Source organism: Doryrhamphus excisus, linkage group LG1 (genome assembly GCF_037039965.1).
Source record: "Doryrhamphus excisus strain RoL-2023G ecotype Guam linkage group LG1, RoL_Dexc_Guam_v1.1, whole genome shotgun sequence".
NCBI classification, from domain to species: Eukaryota; Metazoa; Chordata; class Actinopteri; order Syngnathiformes; family Syngnathidae; genus Doryrhamphus; species Doryrhamphus excisus.
This window is the reverse complement of record NC_136357.1, coordinates 29,476,933-29,499,198: the sequence shown is the minus strand read 5'-3', so window position 1 is coordinate 29,499,198 and position 22,266 is coordinate 29,476,933. Positions and strand designations below refer to the sequence as shown.

Genomic DNA, 22,266 nt, shown 5'->3' with positions numbered 1-22,266 from the left:
TCCCATGTAGAAGCCGACTCAAAGCGGCTGCCAACTGAATCCTAATTGTGCTGTTGCCACGGCAGCAAAGACACACACACACTCACACACACACACACTCACACACACACTCCAATTTCCACCCACATTTGTCTCCAAAATAAAGCGTCAGGCCCCAGGAGGCCCCTTTGGCTCTGTGAAAGCGGGGCTGGGTCGCGCCGTGGCGTGCGTGCACGGCGTATACGTGTGCACGGCGCATCGGTGATGAATGGCGGCAGAGCGGGCGCCTGACGCCGAGGGGTCAGACTTTAATGTTGACACCAACGCGGCGTGCCGGCACCATCAGTCACGCTCGGCGGCTCCGAGTGGGCTAGCGAGGCGTCGAACAGATAAACGACTCGGCGCGGCATCATTGCACCCCTTGCATATGAGGAGGGGGCGGGGCTGAAAACGCCCCCACACAGACACAGGCGTCATTTTCTCCTGACAGGTCATCAAAGTAACTCGTTAGCACTCTTTTGGCGGGAGAAGCAGAAGGGGGAGGAGTCACCGCCCCCACCGCCCCTCGGAAAGGTCAGCGTGGCGTCCGTTCATTCGTCTCTGTGACGGAGCCGGCCTATTAGCCGCAGACAGCGACCCCGGGCGCCGTGGAGGCCAATCACGGCCGGGGGTGACAAAGATGGAGGCATGTTGGGACTCGGTTACCATGACGACGCATCGATGTTGGAGAGCTGGGGGGGGGACGGGGGGGCTAACCAACTCTTCACTTCTCATTGTACATCCTTTAAAACGTGGAAAGCATGAGATTATACTACAGTACTTGTACGTGTATGCGTAATACACGCAGTAGTCATATTTAAACTATTATTTTGACCTCATGGTATTTACAGTATAGGCAGGGGTAAAATCTATCAGACCAATTACACGGCCCCACCCAGGCCGGGCCCCGCCCCCCCGCTTAGCTCCACATTGAACGCGAGTGCAGTAATTAAGAATGTGCCGCATTGCACTGCTAATCTCACGCACTCAATCCGTGGTAGCAGATTACAGCGCACAGCATGGTAGCGCACGTGCACGCTCGCACGCACACGGAGCGTACGCACACGCACGCACGCACGCACACACACACACGGAACGGTTGCTGCGCCCCCAGGCTTTATTTGCGTCTGTAATTAGCTCACGCTGATGATTCACTTCACGCTGACATGCTCCCCTGGCTAATGGGCTTTGCTTTCTTGGGATAATTAAATGTGAGCAGAAAAAAACATGAAAAGGACACGGGAGAAATGTTTGCCGATGTTTGATCAAGATCTTCCTCCCGTGCAAAGTGACAGCGTCGCTCGCAGGCCGCCGGGTTTGCAAAGTGCGACGAGCGGCGTCCATCAGCGGCCCGGAGACGAGAAGAAAGAGCTCGGGATGTCGTTTTCTTTCTTCAGACGTCAACACAAACGTAAACAAGCTGCTTGTCGTTTGCTCCGCAAAGCAGACGGCAGACGTTGCTACATCTGACGTACTTCCACCGACAACGGCGGCGCTTTCTCCGCCTGTCAGCTCCAATAACCTCTGATAGCGCTGATAGCCGCCATAGCATCGTCGTTTCTTCTAAACGCTACCTGACCCTGGATCAGTATATGCCTGGAGACCATCTGCATCGCACTGCACTTCTCAATATTACAACACCCGTATCGATATCATATCACCCATATCACCATCACCAGTATCAATATCACAGATATCAATAGCACCATCACCGGTATCAATATCACCAGTATCAATATGACCAACACCAGTATCAATATCACCAGTATCAATATCACAGATATCAATAGCACCATCACCGGTATCAATATCACCAGTATCAATATGACCAACATCAGTATCAATATCACCGGTATCAATATCACCGGTATCAATATCACCAGTATCAATATCACATCACTGATATCACCATCACTGGTATCAATGACCATCACCATCACCAGTATCAATATCACCGATATCAATATCACCAATATCAATATCCCCATCACCAGTATCAATATCACCAATATCAATATCACCAGTATCAAAAACACATCACCGATATCAATATCAACAGCACCGATATAATCATCACCGGTATCAATATCACCAATATCAATATCACCATGATCCACCACCAGTATCATCAGGCTGGTTCCAAGTTGAGTCTGGCCTGCAATAAAAAGCTGTTGTTCCTACCACCCAATCTGGTGCTTGTGTGTCCCAGCCCCCATTACAGTAACATGACTGCCGCCTAGTGACCAGCGTAGAATTGGAGGTCGAGCCCTAAGAATGCCGTATGTTGCATTTGGCTCCATTTTGGCCAAATGCTTGGTGACCGGACGCCCCATGAGCCACATGTCCTATCCGGATACCGGATGTGATATCTGCTCATATTTATTTGCCGGGAAATCGCCAAAGCGCGGTATCGCCAAAGCGCGGTATCGCCAAAGCGCGGTATCGCTGAGACGTCTGGTATCGGCCATCCCTAGCAGACAGCCACGAGCGTTGACTGCAGCACTTTGTGAGGGAACGTTCCTGAGGAGCACTTGATGAATAAAGCGCGTTATGCAAGGTGAAAGGCTCTTTCAGACGGCACATTTAACTCAAACACTTCCAAGTTCCTGCGCTGGGATTCTCTCACGCTGCCGAGTTCGAGCGCCCTCGGCCCTGAGTTCAATGCGTCCTTTTCATCGTCTTTGTCTCGCAAACATCAGCTTGAAAGCAAACACGTCTTTGCTAACTAACTTGGCAAAGATTTGCTCAAGGAAGCTCAAAGTTCCTTTCGAGGTTGAGACATCATCATCATCATCATCATCATCACGGATGCACACCAGGCAGAAGCATGACGCACACGCTTCACCTTTGACCCCTCTGCATCCTTTTCCTCAGGCCAGCATCTCCGTCCCATCAACGCCATTCAGGAGGAACGATCCTCATGTTCTTGTAGCAGGACACGAGCATGTCAACGAAAAACTGCTGCTGTGGGACCCCCAAACAAAACCATCTGTCATCTTGGGACAATCAATTTCAATATCGAGAAGAAAAAAGCCACAATTTACCAAGAATAAACTTTACGAGAAAAATCGTCATTTTAGTAGCAAATATTCAAGAACAAAAATTTGGGTGGAAAATGTCGTTACACATTTTAGAGTCCTCCAGACATGAAATAACAGCCCTATAGTCGCTGCTACACTCCTATTAGTCAATATAGTAAACATAATAAAAGAAAATCAGACATTTTAGGCGTAGCAAAGCTGTGTATTCTAAATACAGATGTTTAACACTACTAGAGCCCTCCAGACAGGAAATAACAGCCCTACAGTCACGTTACACTAACAGTGGTGATAGGATTATGTATTCAAGTAAGCCAGCTTTTGAGCATCACGTATGTATATGTCATATCATGAATATCATGAATATAATGAAGAGAAGTCAGCCAGGCATGGGGGGGGGGGGCCACCAGAGGGCCAGGCAGATAACGGTGCTTCAGCGTGACATTAGCGGTGGAAGTGGACGGTCCCAGATTGCTGTGTTGTTCTCCCGGCCTGTCATGGAGGAAGGTTGCCAGACGCCAGCCTACAAACACTCCAAGGGCCGACCGCCGCCGCCGCCGCCGCCGCCGCCATTGTTGTTGGCATTTCCCCGGTGATGGAAGGAGATATTAAATGCTCTCCGCTTCCTGAAGAAGCTCTTCACTGGGATCAATCTCCCAGCGTGAGGACTTGTGTACCTGCACTTTGTGTTATTGGATGGATTCCCAGCACTCGCATCAACGCTCGCCGTCCGGAAAAATACACCTTGTGATCCCTCATTACGCTTCCTTTCGGCGGGAGGAAGTGGCCATTGGCCGCCTTTGATGGCGAGGAGGTCTCTTTGAAATGATTTGCTGATGCTCTCCCGCCTTTCACGCTGACCGCCATGACACATCAGGCACGATATTGTTTGTCTGTGTGTGTGTGTGTGTGTGTGTGCGTGTGCGTGCGTGAGTGTGCGCCCCCATCTTTAATTCTCCACTTGTCTGTTTAATCGGATGAAGTGACTTCCACTGATTCGGGCAGGAAATCCATCGGCATCTCGCCAGCCGCCAACAGCTGATGCCGCTGTGACGTTTGCGCCGGGAACGGAAGTCGCCGCGAGCTCGCAGGTCGCCATTTGACAGTGGCCTCGTGTCAGGAAGACGAGGTGGGATTGCACAATCGCTCACACTGATGGCGCCCCCCAGGGAAAGCCAAGCAAAGCGGGCATCCATCAATCTTTGGGAGTATTCCAAAGTTTGCAGCTCGTTACTCCCAAAGATGCTTTCTCATTATCCTTTGCAAATTCATTTCAAGTCTCATTAGCAAAACGCTGATTCGTGACATCTTAGCTTCACTCCTTTGCAACAGGCGCCGTGATAGGGCGGCTGGGGGGCGGGGCCACACACAGGGCCCAGCTTTGACGTCGAATGCCAGAGAGGTGTCCATCAGCATTTAGCGGAAAAAAAAGTCATGGTGGCCAATCAAACACCGGAAGAGAGTCACATGTGGAAGAGACAACATCGGGTTGCGAGTTCACTTCCTCTCACACCTTGAGGATGGCCACAGTTTGACCCAGGAACAGACTAGGTCATGATACTCGCCACACAGAACAAACATTAGGACTTCACAGCACTAATGTATAGACATAACAAGAGGCAATAAGGCATAGAAAACCTGTTTACCATCTCCTAAATATGCTTTAGCAGCATTAGAGCTCTCTAGGCATGGAATAACACCCCTATAGTCATCTTTACTCTCCTATTACCCAACATACTTGATATACTAAGAGGAAATAAGACAGTGAGGCATGGAAAACCTGTTTACCACCTTCTAAATACACTTTTTAACACGATTAGAGCCCTCTAGGCATGGAATAACACCCCTATAATCATCTTTACTCTCCTATTACCAACATACTTGATATACTAAGAGGAAATAAGACAGTGAGGCATGGAAAACCTGTTTACCACCTTCTAAATACACTTTTTAACACGATTAGAGCCCTCTAGGCATGGAATAACACCCCTATAGTCACCTTTACTCTCCTATTACCAACATACTTGATATACTATGAGGAAATAAGACCGTTCGGCATAGAAAACCTGTTTATCACCTTCTAAATAAACATTTTAACATGATTAGAGCCCTCCAGACATGAAATAACACCCCTATAGTCACTGTTACACACCCTTAGTGTAGCGAAGCCTAGCCTGCTGTGTATTGTATGGGATTGTTTGCATGCCTTGGATTACGTTGCCATGTTAGCGCTACACTTGTCGGGCTGCAGGTGTTATTGTCAGCATGGCAAATACCTCCACGTTGGAAGAAAAATTAATTAATACAAATAAAGTTAAGGAACCACGTGGGGGTGCGTCCAATTGCTTTGAAATTGAATTCCTAGTGGGGGGGGGGGGGGGGGGGCAGGCATAAAGCAGGATGGATCCTCCTGAAATGAATGCGAGGAGCCAATCACCTTCCAGCATCAGACGGCCTTCCATTCCTGAACCTCGGCTCCAGCAGGAACACACAAAGACCAGGAATCCAACCTACAACCCCTCTTCTTGGTCTGCTTCAAATGTTAGCGTCACAGGATGCTTTTATGAAACGTTTGGCCATGCAACTTCCTGTTGTTGTTATTCTTCTTGCTGTATTTACGTCTCAAACTCCCTCTTTTATCTTTTATCTTTCGTTTATCTTTTATCTTTTATTCCAAACACGACTGCCATCACTGAACTTCCACCAAGTCAAAGTCCTGATTTATTCATGGAATACGTCGGGAGTTGCAGCATACAAAGTCTGTTTATAACCATCCAAATACACAATTGGAATACATGATTAGAGCCCTCTGGACTATAAAATAACACCCCTATAATCACTCTTACACTCCTATTAGCCAATATGCTAGACATCATAAGATGTTTTAGGCATTAAAAAAAACTGTTTACCACCTTCTAAATACACTTTTAAACACGATTAGAGCCCTGTAGACATGAAATAACACCCCTATAGTCACCTTCATACCTCATTACCCAACATAGTAGACATAAGACAAGATAAGACATAAGACAAATCAGACAGGCCAAGAAGTGACATGGCTGTGGTGCGGGTTACGTTAGCACGTGTCAAGGACTGTGGGAGGAGCCAAAGCTGCAATCAAAGCCTGCTGTTCCACCCATCAAGTCTGGTGCTTGTGTGTCACGGCCAACATTCCAGTACCATTAGTGACACCCGGTGGCCAATGTAGAGTACTACATACCATCCCACCCTCCTTCAATGCCCGTTCAAAACGTTTTCCTTTCTTTCTTCTAACTTTTTCCTGACTTCGGAGTCGCCACAGCGGACCTTTGGATGGTCTTGATCACTTCATGTCCCGGATCCTTCCTGACGGGCAGGCAGGATGGATTTTCGGCTGCTCCACGAGATGTGGGCGGGGCATCTGACTAAATGCTAATAACTCCACAAGGTCACTTCCTCCTTGCCAGCGCCACTGTGCGGTGACAGGAAATATGGGTACTCGTACTACAGTAGTACTGTGTACTGGCTCACATATCCTCACGAGAAAGATGATTCTATCTGTGACGTCAGCCCAGGGCCTCATCGACGATACGCGTTCAAGCGGCCCGCCATGTCGTCCTCACTGCTGGCGTCCAACTCGCCACCGCCCGCGGGCCAGACGCCTCGCAAAACGACCGTGCTGCCGCTACAATCTGTTTTCCCAAATGGCGTCTCTTCACATCCGTGTTTACTGTGCATAATGCCGCTAACGGGGCCGCTTCCTTTGGGGTGGTGTCGCGAAATTGGCGCGCGGCGAGACAGCAAAGTGTTCCGTGCTTAAAAAGGACAGAGAGGAATTTATCTCCTCGCACGAGGACGACGACAACAAGAGGCGAGGTGGAATCAAACGTCTGCTAGCTTCACTTCTTCTTTGGGCTAAAGCGAGCCTCACATCCAATGTAGGGATGCGGCGTGACGGCTCGTTCATGAAGCACACGTTCCCTGACTGCACGTTCCGTCAATACGGCGACAAACTACCACGCAATATCAGCATTCAATCACGGGTGTCCAAAGTCAGGCCCGAGGGCCATGTGCAGATCTAGAAAGCGTACATTACGTACACTATAGTATCTCAGCATACCTTTCCAAATGAGCAAAGTGGTTAAGTTGTTTTAAGGCGTGTAGTGAAGCCTGCTGTTCAAACACGGCCTGGAGTGATTCCAGATGTTTTTTCTCCCGATGTTGACAGTGAAAATATCAGGAAGTGATGTTCTTCCCGTTGTGTGAAATAGGACTTCCACTTAATCCCTGGAGTGAAAGTGAAATAAGTACGCAGGCGGGGGGGGCATGGCAGAGAATGAGATGGGATTACAAGGATAATGCCAGCAGATGGAGGGGGGTCGAGGCCAACGCGGGACCGTCCAAACAGATTAAAAGACTACGACTGAGCTGCCGCCGACCCAAAGACGGAGCGCTCGTCACCTCGGGGGTTCGGACGCGAACCGCTCAGGATGACACGGCTCACCTGGGAGACCCCCCCTGACCCCCCACAAACACACACACAGAAAGCAATCCCTCCCACATGCGCGTGAAAGACACCAGGATCGGGAGATGTCCCAAATTGAGGACACGTGTCCACGGCGGTCAGGAGGATTTGAGCACATGCAGGCCGCTCTAATCCACAAATACTTGATACCTACGTGTATTTAGGTATGTGGATTACGCTGGATTAGATGTGCTTTCTATGTACTAGATTTTATCAAAAACAACATCCCTGACCCCCCACCCATCAGAAGAGCACACGGCTTTGAGGGGCCCCACTAGGTGGGGCGGGGGTGGGGGGGTAGTCACCCATCACAGACTTCCAACTACTTTCATGATCCCAACAACAAAACAACAATCATCAGCACAAGAACAACATGGATAGTACCACCAAGCACCACTTTCATATGAGGACGTTGGAGCCCTCAAGACGAAGTCAAGTATCCTAAGTAGAGTAGAGTAGAGTAGAGTAGAGTAGAGTAGAGTAGAGTAGAGTAGAGTACCCCCCCCCCCATATCAGCCAATCATGTACTTCCTTCACAGTGGAAAGCTTTCTTTGCCGTTTGGGAGAATCATCCATCACAGGACGCTCCAACGTGCAGAGCAAGGCGCCGTGTGGTGAATAAAATGGCGTCTGGCTGAATTAGCGCAGCAAAAATCCAACGTTGTAAATCCATACCAGCTTTTTATTTCGACAGACTGAAACTGGACTTGAACTTGCTGCATCTTCTACCTTGCTATCGACATTCACACCCGCCTTACCGCCTTCCCACCTTGCCCCCTTCCCACCTTCCCGCCTTCCCACCTGGCTTGAACATGCTGACACAGCAACAAGAGCATACATGGATGTCCACCAATTAGCCTCATGTGCTAATGAGCACTTGGCCCTCCCCTTTCTTTGTCCTCTTGTGGTAACTAACCACACACACACATCATCATCATCATCACCATGTCTTTCTACGTGACCTCTCGTCAACACCGCCCACTCGGACGCCTGCGACGACACGCCAGGATGTCCAAACCTCCAAACACAAAAACACACAACATGCATCACACAAATGCTGCATTTCACACAACAAAACCCAGGCTAGCCAGGCTAGCAGGATGTTAGCCCGGCTAGCAGGATGTTAGCCCGGCTAGCAGGATGTTAGCCCGGCTAGCAGGATGTTAGCCAGGCTAGCAGGATGTTAGCCAGGCTAGCAGGGAGTTAGCCAGGCTAGCAGGAAGTTAGCCAGGCTAGCAGGAAGTTAGCCAGGCTAGCAGGGGCACCAGACCTGAGAAAAATAGCGGCCTTTGGCCCAGCTAACTTTTTTGGTAGCCTGGCAAACTTCCTGGCTAACTTCCTGGTAGCCTTGTTTACGTCATGGCTAACTTCATAGTAGCCTTGCTAACTTCATGGCTAACTTCCTGGCTAATTTCCATCCTGGTTGGCTGGCTAACCTCCGGTTGTTTTTGTTTTGGGGGGTCATGTGACCGCACTCCATTTGTTTTCTTCCATTTGTGTCCTTCTTCAAGCTAACTCTTATTTTGAAGAAACCCAACAAGTCAAGATGGCAGCTCGCCGAGGTCAAAGGTCACATCAAGAAGACCACTGCTATGAAGGAACGTCTCGGTGTGAGACTATTCCCTCATCCCACCAATCCATAATCCATAATCATGAAACATTTGACATGCATTCATCGCTCGTCCGCCCCCACGAACACGCCCCCCCCCCCTCTCACCGCGTTTGTCCTGCACCCGGACGGCGACGTCCACCAGCGGTTCCTTCTCTCGGTCCAGCCGGCGTGAGATGACCACGTCCCCGGAGTCCCGACCCACGCTGACCGGCGAGTCGCCCCCTTCCGGCTCCAGCAGCTCGAAGGCGGCCGCCTGGAAGCGCACCGGGTTCAGGTTCATCACCACGGAACCGATGCCGGCGTCCTCGGACACGTTGATGCACACAGGGGCGTCCGGGTCCCGCACGGAGCGGGACATCCGGGACGGGGCTCTGCCGTGCGACGTGAGCCACTGGCGGGGGTTGATTTCCACGACGACGCCCTCGCTGGTGCGGGGGGGCCAGCCTCGGTCCCGGGCGAACACTGTGAACTTGATGGGGGCGTCCCGACCCAGGATGGAGTCCACCAGGAGGACGTCCCCGCTCTTGGGCACCACGTAGAAAGTCCCGTTCCCGGGCCGGGAGAAGTAGATGAGCTCCGCGTTCTTGCCGCTGTCCTCGTCCCTGGCCGTGAGCGTGTAGACCGCCGTGCGCAGGGCCGTGGCGTCGTCCAGGCTCAGCTTCACGTCGGTGCCGGGGAAGGCGGGCCGGTGGTCGTTGATGTCCAGGACGTCCACCCGGATGGACGCCGCCCGATGGAGCCCGGCGCCGCACGGCCCGCAGCACACGCCGACACCCAGGGCGTACTCGGCCCGCTGCTCCCGGTCCAGAAGCCCGCAGGTCTTGAGCAGGACGTGCCCGCGGTTGTGGTGCGCCAGGACGCGGAACTTGTCGCTGCCGTCGCCCAGGAGCCTCAAGCGGGCCGGCGGCGAGCCTCCTTCCCCGGCGCCGCACAGCCTGCGCGCGCTGAGCCGCTCGAGCGGCACCGTCAGCCCGCTGACCCTGGATCCCGGGGCCGCGTTCTCGAACACATGGCCGTGGAAGAACGGGACCGGGTCCGCGGTCCTGTTGGCCAGCGCGCACGACAGCAAAAGAGGCAAAAGGCAGACCCGAAGCATGACCGGACGTCTCAGCGGAGCCTTCGCGCCACGGCGGCACCCATGGGGGCTCCTCCAGGGATCCTTAATCCTGCGAAGGCGGGAAAACACGCAACGCTGGACGCTCGTCGGCGCGGGAGAACTTTGCTCGTGTGTGCGCGTCCTCCTCTCCTCCCGCGCTATCTCGCTCTCGCTCGGTGCGCGCCCCCGAGAGAGGAAGGGGGTACTTGTGGCGCGGGGGCGCGCACGGCTCCATCGCAGACGTTTGACTGACATGTACGAGTTTGGTGAGGGCGTCGCGTGTCAGGAGGGATCCTCCGGGGGGGCAGGGGGGGGCTTCTGTCACGCTGATCAATGTCTGGCCCTGCGGGGTCACGTGAGTCCCCGGGAAAGCGTCACTTGAGTGGATTAAAATCACGCACGGATCGATTCTCTTAAGTGCCTTTGGCTGCCGCTCGCTGGCAGTGTGTGGGAGGGGGCGGGGGGGGGGGGGGGGTCAGGGCTTCCAAGACCACAGAAAGGTTCTGGATGGTTCCAGAGGTTCTCCAACTTCTCCTTCAAGTCTTCTTCTGAAACCTTTCAACGCCTCCGAGCTGCAACTCGTATCTTCATGTCAACTTTCAGGGATGAAGAACCAAGTTCACCCACGTGCTGCATCCATATTTCATATTCCATATTTTATATTTCATATTTCACCTCAGCTACGGACGTAGCCCCCACGAGGCAAGGACCTGTTTCTCTGGTCGTGGAATAAATATATTCTATTTTAAATGACTATTATTATCTATTTTTCATTTCTGAATGATATATAACTTAGAACTTGGAACTTCAATACATTTTTCAAAAGACCCACCTGGAGGCTGAATTCATAATCCATTGTTTGCTTTTCTTTGAATGCCAGCTGAGGACGTGTTTCTCATTTGGAAACATTTGAAGAAATAGATTTTTAAATACGTTGAAATTATTTTTTTTTTTACATTTTTTTATGTCTTTTTGGCTTTTTCCTAATTATGGAGTCGCCACATTTTCTACCGCTTATCATCACGAGGGTCGCGGGGGGCTGGAGCCTATCCCAGCTGTCTTTGGGGGAGAGGCGGGGTCCACCCTGCACTGGTGGCCAGCCAATCACAGGGCACATATAGACAAGATTTTTATTTGATTTTATTTATTTATATATATATATAATTTATATTTTATATTTTATTTTGGATGTCAGGCCTGAGGAGAGCGTCTGGAAGCCAAAGAGTATTTTTCTCCTCATCACCTCAGCGACGCCACGGCGGTTCCGCCTAAGCGGCTCCATTTGTCCAATTAGCCCTCGTCAGGAAGCGCCGCGCCGCCATTCCTTCGCTCGGATGAAGCAATGTCAAGCTGCGGCGTTCGGGAGCCGATGATGCCGCCGTGACATTCCACCGCACGAGCGTCGTGGCTGCGGAAAGCTCATCAAGCACGTCACGCAACGCTGGCCGCCGATGATGGCCGAGGACGTCCGCCCTTGGCGCCGTGCGTCTGTTCCATCATAAACGTATCATTAGCTTTCCTAGCGTGTGGAGTTTGGCATATTTGCCTACGCAACAAGCGGGCGGCCGGCTGCTGGCGCGGAACGCCACTGGGAGCGTAATTAGGGAAGTCTGGTGCCACCCGATGTCCGCCTCAAAAAAGTTAACGCCATTAAAAGAAACTCCCGTTAACGCATCGTTAACGTTAACTTTGACAGCCCTAATAAATATACATACATATTACATACACATACATGTTTCATACGTACACATTACAGTATAGTTCATATCAGCACCGCCAAACAAGGAAGGGGGCTTCCCAGCAAAACACGTTAGCATGTCTGGTTAGCATCATATCACTTACACCTTCCTGACCCCGCCCCTCCACATGCCTACACTTTCTTCGACTTTTTTTACGACTTTCTCTCGTACTTTTCCGACTTTTTTCTCTGGTACTTTTTTCTTCTTTTTTCCTCGTCCATTCCCGAAATTTTCCTCATCCACTTCCGACATTTTCCTCGTACACTTCCGACATTTTCCTAGTCCGTGTGTCCGCATCATGCGGGAGCCACAAAGCCAACGTGGTCTTGACGCTGAGCTCCACATCCCGGCCACCCTGGAGGCCCTGCTGGCCACCAGATCAATTCTTCTCTACCTTCATCATTCTGTCTCTGCTGCCCTTTACCCCCCCCGTCCCCCCCCCCCCAATCCATCTCCCTGTCTCTTCACTACCATCTATCTCCTCCTGCATCTTCACATCAGGAGAGCATCAGTCTCTGCTTTTCTTCAACCAAAAACATCTAGCCAACATTCAAAAGTATATTTAGATGTACTTGTACTTATACTATACTTATACTATGTCCTTATACTGTATACAGTATCTAAAGGTATGCTGCTGGTATGACCATTCATTCATTCATTCATTTTCTACTGCTGACCCTCACTAGGGTGGAGGTGCTGGAGCCTATCCCGGCTGTCTTGGGGAGAGGCGGGGTACACCCTGGACTGGTGGCCAGCCAATCCCAGGGCACATATAGACAAACAACCATTCACACTCACATTCATACCCACGGGGAGAACATGCAAACTCCACCCAGAGATGGCCGAGGGTGGAACTGAACTTGGGTCTCCTAGCTGTGGGTCCTGTGTGCTAACCACTGGTCCGCCATGCAGCCCTAAAATGATACCTTTATAGTTTTTATAACTTTATAACAAAGAATTGCCTCATACTGTGTGTGTGTAGCTGGGACTCCGTCCCCCTCCCCCCCCCAGACTACCAGGACTGTGATGTTCCGCATGCACGCTGCAGATAGATGCAGCACACGATGCAACACAGCGGCGACAACCCAAACCTGCAGTGCCCCCCCCCATACACCCCAACCCCCCCGGCAGCACAACATTTGTCCCTTCATGCGCTATCACGCCGCCGCTAACTGGAATCTCAACCTGAGGATCAGAAAGCAGGAGAAGCTCTCCAGCCCTCACCTTTCATACGCATCATCATCATCAGCATCAGCATCAGCATCAGCAGCATCCAGGGGTGTGCTAACTTTATCCTCCAGCCAGTGAGAAAGGAAACTAGTATTTGAGAAAGCAGCACATGCAGATACGCCAACAAGTTATTCCATGTGGAATATTTCACCATACTTAAATATGACTTATCTCACAAAAACATATTCCTCATTTGGATGCAATAGGATCTCCTACATAATACTGTCATAGTATGTCATATGATGTATGGTATTGTGCCATAATATGCTGTGGGGGGGGGGGGGGGTGCCAATGTCGATATTGTGCTTTTTTACCGATATCGGCCAAAGGGAGCAGCCCTAATGATAACGTTGATGAAAATGACTTTAAAACTTCTTTTGTTTATATTTGGACTTTCTTGGAAAATGATGGCTGTTTTTTCCATGTATTTTTATGAAGTATTCTTGTGAAAGATATTTTCATATAATATTTCTATACAGTATTTGGAACATATTTATACATTTGGATGGACGTAGAATGGGTATTCGCTCACAATAGCATCCATTTCCTCTTCTATGGTTATCAGCACATTCTTCCTCTTTCATTGATAAAAGCCAAAGAAAAAGTTGGGACCTTCCAATGTTATGTTTGATTGACAGCTGGCAATGCTAATAAACACAGAGGACCGGGTGGAGGGGGGGATGGAGAGTGTTGTCTCAGTTACTGAGCCTCATTTTACACACACACACACACACACACACACACACACACACACACAGGCATCTAATGAGAACATTCTTCAAGTCTGTAACCTTTACCTGAGAAATGTGCACGTGTGTGTGCACGTGCGTGTCCAGCAGAAGGAGCAGGAGGACAAACTCTTCACAATAAAATAATACGCTACACTAAGGGTTCACACCTCCATCCTTCTCTCTGATGGAAGATGACGAAAAGGCAGAGAGGACGTCCAAGGGTCAGGGAGACATGGTCCCAGGGTCAGGGAGACATGGTCCCAGGGTCAGGGAGACATGGTCCCAGGGTCAGGGAGACATGGTCCCAGGGTCAGGGAGACATGGTCCCAGGGTCAGGGAGACATGGTCCCAGGGTCAGGGAGACATGGTCCCAGGATCAGGTAGACATGGTCCCAGGATCAGGGAGACATGGTCCCAGGATCAGGGAGACATGGTCCCAGGATCAGGGAGACATGGTCCCAGGATGAAGGAGACATGGTCCCAGGATGAAGGAGACATGGTCCCAGGATGAAGGAGACATGGTCCCAGGATGAAGGAGACATGGTCCCAGGATGAAGGAGACATGGTCCCAGGATGAAGGAGACATGGTCCAAGGATGAAGGAGACATGGTCCAAGGATGAAGGAGACATGGTCCAAGGATGAAGGAGACATGGTCCAAGGATGAAGGAGACATGGTCCCAGGATGAAGGAGACATGGTCCAAGGATGAAGGAGACATGGTCCAAGGATGAAGGAGACATGGTCCAAGGATGAAGGAGACATGGTCCAAGGATGAAGGAGACATGGCCTCTATTCCAGATGTTTGGACTCCCCGCAGCCAACACATAGAAAGGATGAATGAAAGGACAAATGCTGGCAAAACCGCTCCCTAGTGGAATGACAATATTTCTTGGGTGACCCTGGGGGATGCCAGGAGTCACTAAATGATGCTAGGTAATGTTGGGTGATGCTAGGTGATGCTATGCAAAGCTAGGAGACGCTAGGAGACGCTAGGAGACGTGAAGTGGAAACGTGATCCCGTGCTGAGGGCGTGTCTTTCCATTGTTGGGCGACACCTGCACGCTCGGTCTTTTGTCACGTGTGAAAGTGGACTTTGCTAATGAGCGCCTCGTTTGCCAACTTCCATGGTGGACATGATGAAGGGCCGGACGCGTCCAAGCTGCGCCGTCCGTCCTTCCTGCTTTGGTCACCGTGGGAGCGCCAAGATCAAACGGGCGGCGTCTGCCATTTGTCGGCTTGTTTAGATGTTACGCCACCTCCCGCGTCTGCATTGTTCTCCGCGTCGTGCGACGCTGAAGGACGACGGCAGCGCCAACGTCCAAACAGCAGGAGGAGGAGACGCTTCTTCTCTAATGATCAAAGGATTTGGACCAACAGCAGCAAACCAAAACTTTTAGTGCAAAAAATGGAAAGAAAAAGTTTTAAGGACACAAAAAACACAGCTGAGTTATTTTATATTCTTCTTTCACTTCTTCTTTGGCTTTTGTTGGCACACGCTGACCCCACCACGGCTTTGCTTCTTTTTCCACTTGGGGGACAGCAAAGTGGTGTCCAACATGGCCTCCACTACTTTTTTAGCCGATACCAACAACGCTCTGCTTCCCTAGACTGATACCAGACCCAGACCTGACTGATGGGTCTGATGGGTCCTAATGAAGGACCTCCCACGGCTACAAGCAGGTCTACTACTACTGGGGAGGCTAGAGGGGGAGGAGCCACACAACAAGATGCACTGTATTCGGGCACACGCTCCGAGCAGCCACTGTGCTGCCTTGGAGGTCTCTGGCAAACACTTCCGTGGTGCTCGTGGTATGCAGGTCTGGACACCCGTGGGTTATGATGGTTATGATGGTTATGATGGTTATGATGGTTATGATGGTTATGTGGGTTATGATGGTTATGATGGTTATGATGGTTATGATGGTTATGATGGTTATGATGGTTATGTTGGTTATGTGGGTTATGATGGTTATGATGGTTATGTTGGTTATGTTGGTTATGATGGTTATGATGGTTATGTTGGTTATGTTGGTTATGTTGGTTATGTTGGTTATGTGGGTTATGATGGTTATGTGGGTTATGTTGGTTATGATGGTTATGTTGGTTATGATGGTTATGTGGGTTATGATGGTTATGTGGGTTATGATGGTTATGTTGGTTATGTTGGTTATGTTGGTTATGATGGTTATGATGGTTATGTTGGTTATGATGGTTATGTGGGTTATGATGGTTATGTGGGTTATGATGGTTATGTGGGTTCTAGCAATGTTTTAGCTTTGTGCTTCATTGTTTTGGTTTCCTGTTGCGCAACATCAAGTTCATGTTTGTAGACAAGGCATCCTTTTAGCTTTCAATTTGGTAAGAAAGAAAGTTGGCCACTCAGGCGGTGATCAGACGGAAACTTTATGTTTTGATGCCTCGTGGGAAGGCGGGGGCTGGGGTGGGGGGGCGGCTAATTACGGTACGTATTGTGTGAGCACCACAACGGAATGGCGGACTCGCAGGGGTTTAAGCCAATTAGGATACGCGGCGAGGAGAGGCGACGTCGGGGCATGCCCCCCCCAACCCCCACAGCTGATCTATGAAACCCAAATCGGCATAATTGGCCGACGTATCGGACGGCGGTCGGCTACGAGCAAAGCACGGCTGCTGAGCGGCGGCGGCGGCGTCACGGGGGCAGACGGCCTTTCGGAAAAACCAAATGAGCAGACGCGGAGTCGGGAAGTCGCCGGACATCAGACAGAAAGAAACCACGTCTGGCTGGGAGGTGATGAACTTTGCCTGCATGGAAAGTGAAAGTGAAAGTAAGACAGTGAGAGGCTGAAAATGAACCAAGCAAGCGTAAAAAGAAGCCGCCACGGCGCTGCCTCTGCCATTTTTATCATGACCTTTTTTCCGATGGTTTCTTCTAATTTCTTCTAATTTCGTTACTTCTTGTCATTATCAAGTTATTACATTTTATTTTGATTTTATTCTCTTGTGAGAAAATGACGTTTTCTCAATGAAGGTTCAACTACAGGAAATAGGCAGGAAACTAAACAGGAGGGCTGACTCATTATTTTACAAATTTATTAATGATTGGCTACATACAAGAGACATTTGCAGCTGATTTGGGGGTTTAGTGACCCCCCAAAAGGGGATATTTTGGGGTGAAAGTTAACAGGAGATGCTAAATGCTAGCTTGTAAATAAAAGTGATAAGATGGAAGCCGCTAGTCATTAAGTCACGTCAACCCATCGGAAAAAACATCACGTGTTGAAACATCTTTCATTTGGACTCGTCGATGTTTGCTCTTCCTGTGAATGTTGATGCTTCCCACTGTGCGTGCACGTGTGCGTGCACGTCTTATTATACCAACGCTCCATGTCGTATTGTCATGCAAGTACTTTCACAAATGTGCTTTGATTTCAATTTGCTGTTGTGCTTGCCTGTTGCACACACACACAAAGACACACAGGAACACACACACACACACACACGTGTGTGCACGGTTCAGTGCTGATTGTTGGTTGCTTCTGCTGCAAGGTGGAGGTTGATTGTTTCCCAGTTGGGTTGACGTGACGCCGCACGACTCATCGACATTCCAGGACATCCCTTCAACACTCAACTTGTTTACTGATCGTTGACCAGGCGGCTAGCACCAGGCGGCTAGCACCAGGCGGCTAGCACCAGGCGGCTAGCACCAGGCGGCTAGCACCAGGCGGCTAGCACCAGGCGGCTAGCACCAGGCGGCTAGCACCAGACCATAGCAAAGACAACGCAGGAGGGAGAAACAAGGCAGCGCAAAGGACGGACGGACGGACGAGTTGGTTCCTGTGGGGACACGGCGTGAAGAACAAAGGAAAGCAGACCAGAAAGAACGTAAAGGAGCGACAACCCAACTCCAAATATGACGACCACCAGGAGAACCAGAGGAGAGGGGAGGAGCCACCCAGTGTGGCCCAGCAAGGTGCACTGTATTGGGGCACACGCTCCGAGCAGCCGCTGTGACGCCACGGAGGTCTCTGGCAAAGCTTCTGCACTCAAACGTGCCGTGCTGGCGTTTCAGGCAGAGAGGGCGTGTCCAAGCCGACGTTGGACGATGAGGAAGGAGCCGATTGGCCGGAATGAGGAGGAGTATGAAGAAGTGACGTAACGGTTTTACAGTGTGCCGATTCTTCCCTTCCTGCATCCCAAAGAGTCCAGGTGGGGCCACCTGCTGGCTGGCACCCGGGCAGGGGGCGGCAGGGGGTACGGGCCCCCCCAAGAGTGGCGCTGCCGCCACCTCCAGCAGCTGCTGCGCTAATTTGGCATCCTTTCCTGCTTTAACGAAGGCAGCACCTGATTAAACACCAAATCTCTCCCTGGGCCAATTTCCCCGCCGTTGGCAAAACAGTCTTGTTCCTTCTAAAACAGCTTGTGGGCTTTATTTACGCTCGCCTGGCCGCCAGATGTTTCATCTCCTCCATCTTTGACCCCCCCCCACCACCTCCTTGATCTCCTCCCGCATACGCTCCATCTCGCGAGGTGACCTTTATCTTGGCCCGCCTCCTCCCCCGCCTCAGAAAAAAACACTCCTTTTGCCGCCTTTGCCTTTTGCTTCCAACGTCTGCATTCCCGTCCGCCCGGAACGTCGCCCAGCTGGACTGCCGCCAGCTTGGAGCCAACCTTTGCCAGCCAGGTGGCACTTGGAGATAAAGGATGTGTGTGTGTGTGAGACACAATCAATGTTTTAAAACACACACACACAATCAGCCCCGTTTATGGCGGCTTTGGATCCTGACCCAACTGTGCTAAGTGAATTTGGGATTCATGGTTAATCAACGGAAGACTTTGCAGTTAGGGAGTTAAAAACCTGTTTAGGATTAGAGCCCCATAGACCTGAAATAACACCCCTACAGTCACCTTTACGCTAGTGTTTTTCATGGTTTTGCACAACTTTTAAGCCGCAGGGACTCGAGAAGGCCGCTAGCTAGCAAGCTACATGGTAGCTAGCTTACCAGTTGGCCTCAAATTTCTTTCCTCTGAAGCCAAAAATAAGAGTATGTGCAACCACGACTTGCGTTGCCTAGCTATTTAGCTTCCTGTGAGCAACGCGAGGGCTAGACGGCGAAGGTCAGACTCACATGCCTAGACACCCAAGGCTATTTGAATCAGGCGCTAAGTACGTGGAGGACTTGCTGTGGAGCCTCCAGCGGGTCCAGCAGGTGGATGGATGGTCCACCAAACTGGAATCAAACTGGAAACGTTCCTCCAACGGCCGCCTGGCAGCGACGTCTCCACAGTGAAGCAGACAAAGTGCTGCGCTATTCCCAGGCAGCGTGGGCAGAAGGAGACGGCTCCAAATAAAAACAAAACAAAAAAAGGAGGCGGAGACACCCCCCTTGCCTCGGCCTGTCAATCAAAGACGCTCGCTCACACTTTGACACGAGTTGGCTTTTTTTCCCCTCGTCTGTTTACCAGCGTCTGCCAAAACGCTGCACGCCAGGCTCGCAGTCAAACGGAATAAAAATACGATTCCCAAAATATGTTGGCTTTTTTTTGGGGCACTTGATTGAATTCCAGAAGCCTTTCTGGAATAATTGCTACGTGTCCGCCTGTCAGGATTCCGGTCTGACTTGATTGGCAGCTGAATAGCAGCCGCACTCTTCGCTCGCGGCGCGCCATTGGACTTGAAACCATCCTGGAGATGCGTTCACTGACAAGTGAAGACAAAAACACAAACGCCAGCTGTGAATGCGGCCCAACCTCTGGCGGCTGATGACAGCACATCATAGCAACCCTCTGTAGAGGTGCTAGCGAGTGTAAAAGGAAGCTAGCCACAACAACAAGCCAAAGGTCAATACACCCGTCCGCTAAACTTGGTAGAGTGCTTACACGCTTCCTTTAGGTGTGGAACCGCAGCTCCCCAGTGCCGGCAGCACTCGCGCACGCTACTGCCCCCATGCTTGACACGTGAGCCACCAACAGACTGGAAAGGTTTCTGGATTTGTCCTTAAGGTCGAGATCTATGATGACAAGGTTTGAGATGTTGCCGCTCATGGAACCGCAGCTCCCCAGTGCCAGCAGCACTCGTGCGCGCTATGGCCACCGACTAGACTTTCCATATCGTTGAGATCTACAGTCCCAGAGAGTCGAGTGCTGCACTTCCTGTTTGTCCGACGCTGTAGCTGAGAAGGAACACCAGGTCTTGCTAGCGCAGCTAAAGTGAAAGTGAAAGTGAAAGTGCTGCGCGTCATTGCAACAAGCAAGCAGTCCATTAGGGAATAAATGATTCACGCTGGCAGGCCGCCGCCATGACAGATTCTTACAAAGCTTCTACATGATGACATTCAGTCTGGGCTACGACGTTGCATTCAAGGGCTGCTTCTTGCTTCCTCGCCGTTGGTGTGTGTGTGTGTGTGTGTGTGTGTGTGTGTGCGTGCGTGCGTGCGTGCGTGTGCACGCGTGTGTACAAGTGTTCATGTGAGCTGACAGTCTAAAAACAAACTGCATGAATAAAAGATGCAAGTTAGTCTTTTCATCTTGCCTCTAAAGCTCATTACTTGGTTTTGGCTGCAGCGCCTCGCTTCGCTTTCCCTCCGCCCCCACCCGCCCATGACACCCCCACCCCACCTTACCCCCACCCAGTCTATCTATGGCCGCATCCGAAGGCCCGCAGGCGTCACCTTGAAACTCCCTCTGTGATGTGACAAAGTTTTGTTGGGCAAAAGTGCGACTTTGAAGCGACTGGAGCTGCTGATGTTTGGTTCCACGCTGACGCCAGCGTCGCCTTCATTTCCTCTTCCTCCGTGCTGGGGGGGGGGGGTGCTTTGGTTTCCTACTTTGCCATTATCATGCCTCCCTTCCTGTCACGCCTTTATTTTGTAGTGCTTCCTGTGTTGCCCGGTCCTTTACTTCCCTCCCCTAAAGTCAGCATCCAGGAAGCCGAGACCGCCAACTTCCTTCAAGTCAGCTGGCGTCCATGCCGCCATCTTATTTGGGCTCCGAACCAGAGACCTGCATGTCTGAATCCCTCTCACGCTTCAACCAAGTCAAACAAGGACTGCTTACTTCCTGCCAAGTCAGGAAGTAGCTACTGTATGTCCATAGCATGTTCACACCAGTACAGTGCCCCCCCCACGGCATGGCTCCATCCCTACGCTAGCTGGTCTTGGCCTAAACCAGCACGTTTAAGCATCAAAACCACAAATAAGACATTCAGTGGTACTTTTCTACTCTGCTCACTAGGTGGCAGTAATGTTACTTTGATGAGACAGGAAGTACGCTGTCCCAATGCAATTGTCCCAAGGCTAGCATGCAAGTCTTTTGTATGTCTACTATATTTCCTCTTATGTCTACTCTATTGGCTAATGGGGGTGTAAAGGTGACCATAGGGGTGTTAGGTCATGTCTGGAGGTCTCTAATGATGTCTGGAGGCCACTTTGGTCCAACAACCAACGTGGCCCAGGAATAACTAAAGAGTCCTACTTGATGGGAATCACGGTCGGTCGGTCATGCCAACCAAGTGGTACCGGGCAGGGATCACGTGGATGACAGGAAGTCACATGACAGGAAGGAGGTGAGCACATGGGGTGGAGCGTGCGGAAGGTCCCGTGGTTCAGTTACAAATGTGAAAGCTATAAAAAGCTAAATAGTTGATGTTGGGAAAGAAATGCTTCTGACGTAAACAAGCCATTGGTGTGTACTTCCTGTTGCCATAGTTACTAAAGAGCAGAAGGTAGAAAACTTGCGATGAAAGACAGGAGTGGAATCTTTATTTGGTGGCGTCCACGTTGATGTCGCCAAAGACGACAACAGCCTTTGTGCCTTTTAAAGATGGCCGCCACATTTGAGGAGCGTCTGGGATTGAAGGCGTTAATAAGAAAAGAACATATTTGCTGCTCTAGCGCGTCTTTGCTTTATTTTCCCAGATGAATATTTCATACGGCGCCGCCTCGCAAACATGCACGAGGTGGACCAACCAAAGAGCAGATCAGCGCTTTAAGAAGAATCTTTGGATTCTCCCCGAATGCAGCGGGAGGAGGTCACGACCAGCTCATCTCACTTGCAACCCCGCACCCCCCCCACCCCATCACGCTGGCATCCCGTTGCCATCTTGGCACGTGCAAATCACCAATTAATACGAGATTCCTCGTGTTGCTCTCGTTCTCACTAAGCGCCTCTGAAATCAGCAAGTTGACGCTAACGTGTTAGCCAACCATTTATTCATGGCCGCCCACCCCAAAGACACCTGGACCCCCAAAGACTTGGCACCGGCTTGACTTAACGCACCGGCTGTGGCAGGGAAGAAGAAGAGGTAGCAGGAGGGATCATCTT

The 22,266-nt window shown here is 50.7% G+C and overlaps 1 protein-coding gene across 7 annotated transcripts in view; it reads right to left on the bottom strand.

The window, feature by feature from the left end:
• Window positions 1-22,266, bottom strand: part of LOC131131824 (neural-cadherin) — a 122,831-nt gene that overhangs the window by 94,363 nt on the left and 6,202 nt on the right. For 4 of the 7 annotated variants that reach the window (XM_058076748.2, XM_078793511.1, XM_078793514.1 and 1 more), the window contains exon 1: window positions 9,278-10,413. The exons of the other annotated variants lie outside the window; for them this stretch is intronic. In XM_058076748.2, the coding sequence (XP_057932731.2) occupies window positions 9,278-10,268 (991 nt within the window). In that variant the 5' untranslated portion in view covers window positions 10,269-10,413. Of the gene's footprint in view, window positions 1-9,277; window positions 10,414-22,266 lie in introns of those variants that run through there. 7 annotated transcript variants of the gene reach the window in all.